Genomic DNA, 9,302 nt, shown 5'->3' on the forward strand with positions numbered 1-9,302 from the left:
GGTTAAAACCGAAACCAAGCCATTCACACAGAATGCATATTCAGCACATTTTAGACGGACAAATATGACTGCTGCTCTCGCATCTCACAGAAGAGATTTATAGAAAGCCATGCAAAGTTAAAATAGTTTAAACTTTTAGAAACAACGTCACGAATTTGTGGAGGTTTATTCCTTTTCATTGCGTCTCATATGTTTTTAAATGCAATCTGTGTTGTTATGAGTTACGAGTAAATGTAGACGTTATGCACGTTTTTATGGAGTTACTTCCTTGCGTTGACAATTTAAATTAGCTGCATTATTTTGCTCATTGCGCCCTCCTGTGGCCTCGTGAGACAAGACAAAAGTTTCCTTAAAACCTATTTAATCTGCATATAAAACAATAAAAATTAAACAAATATCTCATTTCTAATGTGTGTTTGATTGTTAAAACAAAAAATATTTGTTGTTTGTCTCAATAAATTGTGTTAATTTAAAAATGCAGTGGTTAAAAAAAAAAAAAAAATTCTATTGCTTTTTGTTTTAAAAAAGGTTATAAAAAATGTCAATAATTATCGATACCGAACGATATGAAACTTATTTTTAGCTATATCACCCAGCCCTAATGCAAGGTCAAAAAAACACTTTCACTGTCTTATAATATGCATTTATTTTTTACCTTACTTGCTCAACGACTCCCAAACGATTCGCTCAACGATTCATTTTTCCAAATCCCTTCTTTGCATGACGCTAATCTGCGGTGATTGGTCGATTGGTCTCATTTTCATTACATCATGCCTGTAATGCCTGATAAAGCAGCGTTTGTGAGCGCAGTGCTGCTTTGTGTACAGCGTTACCAGGGAAACAGCTATTTTTACCGCTCCAAAAGCGGCACCTAGTGGCAAAAAATGAATTTGCATTTTCATTCAGACCAAAGAGAAAACACCAACAACTGGGCAGGCAATATGCTAATGTTCCATGTTGACGTCAACATGAAACGGCTTGGGATTCGTTTTAAAAACGACTCGTTTCAGTGATTCAGAGTCGACTCTTTCTTTTGAGAGACAATAACTTTATTCACAGTGCACTTTCAGATTTAACACTTTACAGAATGTTTTCATTCACTTAGAGCTGTGTTACACACTGCATGAAAGGTCATTTTCAAAAATCCATAATAGGGGCACTTTAATTGCAAAATTAATTTGCTGTCAGAACAAGCTGTTTCTGCTTCTTTTTGGATTGGGGAGGGAGTTATGTTATTTTATAGTACAATAAACTGTTTTCTGTGAAAGTTTGCTTCCCCCACTGAATAATAAAAAAGATAATAATATTTGCAACTCTTTATCTCACAATTTTGATTTAAACTCACAATTGCATGTTAAAGCGGTCCTATTATGCTTTTTCACTTTTTTCATTTTAGTCGGTGTGTAGTGTGTATGTTTGGGCATAAAAAAAGTTCTAGAAAGTTACAAATCTCAAAGTCCACTCCAAAGGGAGATATTTCGTTTTTAAAAAAATCCCTTTTCAAGAACTACAACGAATGGCTCGTTTGGACTACAGCGTTTGTTTTCCGGGCTTTGTGATATCACAAAGCGGCTCATTGGAATATCATTACAAATAATTCCACGAAGAAGAAGAGCTGCTGTGCTGTAGCGTCAAATTTTCAGCATGTCTAGAACAATTTTTACAAGTACAACACGACGTAGCTGGATGCCACGGACAGACGCCGAACGGCGCCGCCGGTGTGCCTACACTCATAGAAAATAATGTATTTGAATTTTAAAGACGTGGCGTGACGCGACGCTGCGCTTCTCGTCTGGTGCGCGACCACGTGAAACGCAGATTTTTTCACCTCCGTGCCCAAACGTCTTTGTTTGGGCTTCCGAAAGCAGATGATGTCAGGAAACAGTGGTTGCAATTTATTTTTTAACTGTCCCTGAGCATTATAACCCCAATTTGCTATTGTGTGCTGCGCATATTACTAAGGACAGCTTCCACAACATGAGGGAGTAAAGTGCCGGATTCGCCAAAAAGCTTTTGTTGAAAGATGGAGCAAGGGGCGTGGCAGTAATGAAACACCGTCTAAGCTGTTCGCCAATCACAACGCACTGGGACAGCTAACCAATCACAACACATTTTGTTTTTCGGAAGGCGGACCTTCATCAAAGCCGGAACTAATCGAGCTGTTTGTGCCAGGCTGGGGAGAAAGGTATTTTAATAATGTAAATTATGTAAAAAATAATGCGTTTTTCGAACCACCAAGCATGAGAGCATGTTCTAGTACACCCCCAAAACAAAATCAAGACTTTGTAAAAGAGCATAATAGGACCCCTTTAAAAAAGTCAGAAGTGTGAGATATGAACTCTCTTCTGAGATTTTCTCGCAATTGTGAGTTTTTTCAAGCAATTTTGACCTCTTTTCTAAGAATTGTGAGATAAAAACTTGCAATTGTGAGTTATAATTTCCAATGATGAGAAAAAACGTCAGCTCACAATTCTGACATTTTCTTACAATTACAAGTTTATATCTTGCAATTCTGACTTTAAAACACACAATTGCAAGTTTATATCATGCAGTTCTGACTTTGTAGCTCACAACTTGTCAACTCATGCAATTCTGAGAAAAAGTAAGAATTACGAGACATACTGTAAAATTGCAATTGCTAGAAAAAAAGTAAGAATTGTGAGATATAAAGTCGCAGTTACCTTTTTTATTTTTTATTCAGTGACGGAAACAAACTTCCATAGTTTTCTTTCAAAGTGATCAAGTAAAATTCAATATTCCTTTATATAAGCGAATATATGCTGCTATTCCTGCAATTCTGTAGTATTTAGTTCCTGCAGTGCTACTGTTATTATTGCATTGCTATTTAAGTGAATCTTTATCTTTCTTAGTGGTAAAAAGCGTAAGCCAGCATGGACTGATCGTATTCTTTGGAGGTCGAGGCCGATGGCTCAGGTCAGCAACAGCATGTCGAAGCGCAGCTCCTTGTCAGGTCTAACCAGCGGAACTTGTGTGTCTCAGCATTTTTACCGCAGTCACATGGAGTACACCATCAGTGACCACAAGCCCGTCTCCTCTATTTTCACTCTGCAGGTAAACACGCTAACATGGCTCTAGTTATAATGACTAATTCCTTTTTTTGGGGTTATATGAAATATCGAGACATTGAGTACGGTGAGATTTGCTCACCATCAGGCCATCCAAGATGTAAATGAGTTTGTATCTTCATAGGAACAGATTTGGAGATTTTGAGAATTTTGAGAATTTGCTCACCAATGGATCCTGTGCAGTGAATGGGTGCCGTCAGAAAGAGAGTCCAGACAACTGATAAAAACATCACAATAATCCACAAGCAATGACTCCAGTCCATCAATTAACATCTTGTGAAGCCTAAAGCTGTGTGTTTGTAAGAAACAAATCCATCATTAAGACGTTGAAAACTTTAAACTGTTGCTTCCAGCTAAAATACGAGTCCTCTAAACATAATATTGCTTACTCCAGTGAAAAAGTCATCTCGTGTGAATCAGGAGAGAAATATGCAGTCCAAAACAGTTCTAAACAAATATGTGGGTGTATTTTGATGTGAGAGGACAACAGGCGATGAACTTTATTACCAGAGGAAGCGTTATTATGGATTTTGGACCTGTATTTTAGCCAGAAGCATTGGTTTGAAGTTAAAAACATCTTAATGATGGATTTGATTCTTACAAACATGCAGCTTTTCACTTCACAAGATAAATGATGGACTGGCATCGTGTGGATTATTGTGATGTTCTAATCAGCTGTTTGGACTCTAATTCTGACGGCACCCATTCACTGCAGAGGATCCACTGGTGAGCAAGTGATGTAATGCTACATTTCTCCAAATCTGTTCCTATGAAGATACAAACTACATTTTGCATGGCCTGAGGGTGATTTAAATTTTCAGCAAATTAAATTTTTGGGTGAAGTAATCCCTTAATGCCAAGCTACACATTGAATACCGTTATGAATGTACTAGGTTGCTGTTTCACCTGACATGAATGTATACACTTATTGAGAGTAACTTTCATGCTGAGTTTGTGCAATGTGTTTAACATGTGATGGTCCTTTTAGTTCCCATATAGGGTGGACATGCCTTTAGTAACACTCTTTGTAGAGGATGAATGGACAGAGATATCCGATGCAGTGGCCAAATACAAGGTGGCACCCAACTTTGCTCGAAGCTCTTGGGACTGGATTGGGCTTTACAAGGTTATTTCAATAATTTCAACAGTTCTGAGCATTTAGATATAGGAGTAAGATGGTAAATGTAGTGTGATACAAATATAATTTTTGTCACTTGATTTGTGTTTTTAAGTACAAAAATGTATTTTCACAGGTTGGGTTTAAACATCATAAAGACTATGTGGGTTATGTTTGGGCCAAGCAGGAAGAGTCTGATTTCTTGAGACAGGAGCACCAAGTAAGGGCAAATCATACATCCATTTAGCTGCAAGAAAAAGACATTCACTTGTGTTCATTAAGTCACAAATTGAAGCTTGTGAATTTTATTTAAGAGTTTTTGATTCGGAATCTTCAGGTGATTTTTACTGAGGAAGAATTGCCAAAGGATTCTGGGGACTTCATACTAGGTTATTATAGCAACAATATGAGCTCCATTGTGGGCGTCACTGAGCCATTCCAGGTAATCTCAATCTCTTAACTGTTCATTCCAGCATGTACTAAATATGCACCATAAAACTCTTCTCAGATACTTGAAGTTTTTCTTAAGTTTTAATTTTCTTAAGTTATAGACTATTAAATGTATTTTCGTAATTTGAAATAAAGCTGAAATAAAATAAAAAATAAATAGATGAAACAATTTTAAATATTGCTTTAGGAACTAACTGAAATAAAATAATATTTAGGCCGTAAAAACAATTTTTTTTTATTGTTGTTGTTGCTAATTGTTAGTAATATTTTAAAGGGGTCCTATTATGCTTTTTCACTTTTTCAACTTTAGTTAGTCTGTAATGTTGCTGTTTGAGCATAAAAAAGATCTGCAAAGTTACAAAGCTCAAAGCCCAATTCAAAAGGAGATATTTTATTTAACAGAAATCACTTTTCAAAAACTACAACGAACGACTCGTTTGGACTACAACGCATAATTTCCGGGATTTGTGATATCACAAATACCGACGACTGGGACGAGACCTGGTTGAGCTGCACTAGAGAAGGCAATGAGTGTTATCACTATGTCGGAGACACGCTAGCTTTCCCAAGGCAGACAAACTTAGAGTGATTACAATCATCCGGGTTTGTCTGCATTTGTGATCGGAGAAACAACAAACAACAAGCCCTACTCTATACTGCTCAAAACTCGCGTTTGAACCATCAGTGGCAAATTATTTAAATATAAAAAAACGTACTTACAGGCTGTGAGTCAGAAGCGCCAGACTGTCCTTGCAAAGTTGTTACTGCCCAACTTTATAGAAACAGCCTTTATGCACAGATGCATTGTAGGCTACTTGTTTTAGGAAACAGTCCTCATCCTCCATAAAATGTGCTGCACACATCTGAATAGAAGCAATTTAGCTTTTATTTGATTTTCCATACATCATTTAAAAAAATCATGTTAAAATGTATAAAATATGATCCATCAGGCTTTGTATTTGCATTGTATTATATGTTTTCCATTTAAATATTACATATTTGCATGATATGTTTTGCATTTAATAAAAATCTCGGTAAGACATTATTGAGAGATATATAGTAATAAATGATACTTATGTATTTTATGTAAGTAGTTCAATCTTATTGGTTTACATTATAAGCTATTCGGATTCTATCTGACTTTTTGTCCATATAGATATCAGCATGTGAACCAATTGTATATTTTTGCTGTTTTTCCTCCTCAAGTATGAGCTCCATATTCTTTTACTAGATGTTACAAATGTTGTTGTCTTTAACAACAACATTTATTTATAAAGCACATTTAAACACAATATAAATTGATCCAAAGTGCTGTACAGTGTGTACAAGCAGGTCTACACAATAAAACATACCACACTATATGCACCATAAAAGCCTGATGCATCAAAAATGATGCATTTTATGTGATGTTTTGAGATTTTTTAAAAATATATTTTGGCTAAATGTAAAATCTTTTTATATTAATATATTTAACCTGTAGATTTTTCTATTATTTCATATGGCTTTATAGGGTTAAGTCCAAGTATTAAAATTGCTCAAGCTAAAATAAAAAATAATGCTAAATAGAAATATTAAGCAAACATCAAAATGACAAATGCGCACTAAATGTACTTATGTAAACTAAAAAGATGAAAATAAATGCTCAAAAGTTCAAAATACAACTTGTACAATATACTATATTAATACCACAGATTTTTTTAAATTAAGCTTTGAAAATGTTTCTTGTCTTTTAATCTCACCTAAGATTCAACTGCCAGCATCCGCCGCAGCTGGTCTGAGTCCATCTGACAGCTCTGACTTCACATCTGATGATGAGGTGAAGAAGAGCGACTCCTGTGACTCCAGCCCTGAGACTGAAGAGAAGCAGAGCAGCAGCTGGAGCTCCAGACGAGCCAAAGGGAAGACGGCAAACCCCAATGAACCGCACTCCAAAGACACCTCTGCACATTCCAGCTCCAGCAGGCCGGCCGGTGGGACCGCCGGGTCCTTCGGTGACCCCGTCGCTATGGATGACAGCTCTAACGCAGGAAAAGATGCAACCAAGCCAGAGGAACCTTAGCTAAGCACAGCACCTTCTCTGGAGAAAGATATCAGCTCGAGGCTGGGATCGCAGGTTTCAGCTGGGTCTGTGATGTCGTTGTACATTTACTGTCCTGTGATGTTGTTTAGAGATGTTGTCTTATATGTTGCAGGGCAGAAGTAAGCGTTTAGTATGTGGCTCCCTCCAGCAAACACAAGAGGGCAGACTAAATTGTTTGTGCCTGTTCTGTGTAGTCATTCTATTCATATTATTCTTCTCCTATTCCTTTCTAACTGCACAAGACTAAATCTGAAACTCTCAGAAATAATCTTCGATATACATGCACAATAATATGTGATTCATGGATTTGGTTTTCCAGGATCAACCAGGGTTTAATGCACAACAGAACACAATTCTGGTTCTTATTGGATTTACTGGAGCAGATCCTCTTAAGCTTTTCCAGTGCTCTGTTCCAAACTCTAGTTGAGCTGCCTATCTAGGCATCATTAGCTATGTTTCCACCCAAAGTTGTGAATTTAATTTATGCACAAAATTGAAATAGCGCACAAACCTTTTATGAATAAAGCACCATTTTTATCCAGCAAGACGAAGAGAACAAAATCGTAACTTCCTGAAAACTGGTGCCACATATCTCTAAGAAAAGGTCATTTGCTGCAGTAGGAGGAGCCACTGTGGGTCTTTTTCGTAAAATAAATTACGCAGACAAAATGCAATAAACACAGTCATGTCATCCTGCATTCGGAGGCGGATGCATGCTGTTTGGAAATGCAGACAGTTCTGTAAGGTTGTCATACCGAACCACTTTGGCGACAGAATTTGGCTCAAGCTTTTAAAAATGACTAAAACAACATTTCAGATGCTGTGCAACAAGATCGGTCCACTGGTTAGTCCAGTTATGCCGTCTCATTGCGCAAAGTCACATGACTTTTAGATGCACATCAAGGAATTTATTCATAGTTTATGCGCATGTTTTCTTATCAGATAAAAAATGTATCTGCCTCAATTGATTGCATACATTTTTAGAATTTTGGTGCATCTTGCCATTTCCATCATGTGTTTTTTTATGCAATACCCCAAAAAGTGCATACAAATAGGTGGATGGAAACATAGCTACTGACACGCACCAGACTCCCAGATTTGATGCTGTCTGGTAAGATATCTTGTTTTGACAAAGCATCTCACCCCTCAAGGATTGGGCAATCCCAGACTGCACTGTGAGAAATATTAATCAATTCTGAAAAGATTGGAGTAAAAGAGCTCTGTCTCAGTGACTATTTCAGGCAATATTTATGAGTGCTACGTAATTTGCTACATCAGAACAACCTCAGACTCTATCTGAGGTAATCAACTGTAAGCATTAGTCTGGTTTCTCATGGGAAGTGGTGCATTAAAAGACTTGCATTTAATTTAGGACACTGCCTTGTAAGGTAGCTATGTAGCAGAGGCGGACAAAGTACTCAACTCCATTACTTGAGTGAAAGTACAGATACTGCTGGTCAAATATTACTCCATTACAAGTAAAAGTTGTAAGTACAATACTCAAGTAAATGTACTTAGTTACTGTCCACCTCTGCTATGTAGATAGCAGAGAGTGAGGCAGTTCCTTAGGATTTGCAGCAGAGCTCGTGATTTTACAGTGTCCTGCCATAGAGGATGTCGAGAATACCCTGCTGAAGGTGACATGCTGTCAACAGCACCTTATTAAGCCAGGGAAAGGTTTATGATAACAATACACATGCTCTGAAAATGCATATTTACTCTCCTCAGGTTCTTGAAAGGCAGACACGCATAAAGGGATGACTCTTGGCTAACGCAGCACTCGGTAAAGTAAAGTACAGTTTGTATATTATTCATGTCCATTACCATCTTAACCAACTGTTAGCATTTTACGATATTATAGGACAATGATGAAGTCTATTGCTCTCAAATTTGTGACTGCTGTGCCGTCCTGTGGTTAATGTTCTCAAAAATAATTTCAAAGTAATGTCATGCTAGTTTAAAGTCAACATGAAATGCTGTTCACAAACCAATTTTGCATTGGATATTTTAGAATGAAACAGGATAGTCACTGAAAAAAAATACAAGGCGGGCTTGAATTGAGTGGATTGTGAAAAGTGGGTTTTATTGGCTGGTGCTTTGTGACATCATCTGAAAAAGAAATGTATATCAGAGGTGGAGCAAATGATTACACTTTTATGGAAGAATATGAAGACAGGCATTTTTTTAAATGTAACATTCACCAGTGAATGAACACAGAACACATTTTTGTGTTTAAAAACACAAGACACAGAACAGTGGAATGAAAAAATGGTGCAGAGATGCACAACACGGGTGCCCTGTTTTTAGAACTCTGTGTCATGATCGAGATGCTGCAAAAGATGCAAGTGCAACAGTCAAAAACGTCTGTTTTAATAAAGTGGAATGCAAAAATGTGTTCTGTGAGCACAATGGTCAGGGACATCATCTGGTGCATCTTTATGTAGAAAAACAATGGAAAAGAAGTGCAGTGGAATGCAAAAATGTGTTTTGTGGGAACGGCACCTTAAGGTGCATTCATAACTTTTTATTACACTCGAATGGAAAAACACTTTTTAAATGTAACTTTGAC

At 37.0% G+C, this 9,302-nt stretch overlaps 1 protein-coding gene across 1 annotated transcript in view; it reads left to right on the plus strand.

Annotated features, from left to right (window-relative positions):
• LOC107662051 (phosphatidylinositol 4,5-bisphosphate 5-phosphatase A-like) overlaps positions 1–7,829 on the plus strand; it is a 30,818-nt gene extending 22,989 nt beyond the window's left edge. Inside the window, exons 9-13 of the mRNA XM_016451912.1 lie at positions 2,871–3,072; positions 4,075–4,212; positions 4,340–4,423; positions 4,541–4,645; positions 6,398–7,829. Of these exons, the coding sequence (XP_016307398.1) occupies positions 2,871–3,072; positions 4,075–4,212; positions 4,340–4,423; positions 4,541–4,645; positions 6,398–6,712 (844 nt within the window). The 3' untranslated portion in view covers positions 6,713–7,829. The remainder of the gene's footprint in view (positions 1–2,870; positions 3,073–4,074; positions 4,213–4,339; positions 4,424–4,540; positions 4,646–6,397) is intronic.
• Positions 7,830–9,302: the final 1,473 nt, after the last annotated feature.

The sequence above is a fragment of the Sinocyclocheilus anshuiensis genome, unplaced genomic scaffold (genome assembly GCF_001515605.1).
Source record: "Sinocyclocheilus anshuiensis isolate Anshui unplaced genomic scaffold, SAMN03320099.WGS_v1.1 scaffold431, whole genome shotgun sequence".
Classification (NCBI taxonomy): Eukaryota; Metazoa; Chordata; class Actinopteri; order Cypriniformes; family Cyprinidae; genus Sinocyclocheilus; species Sinocyclocheilus anshuiensis.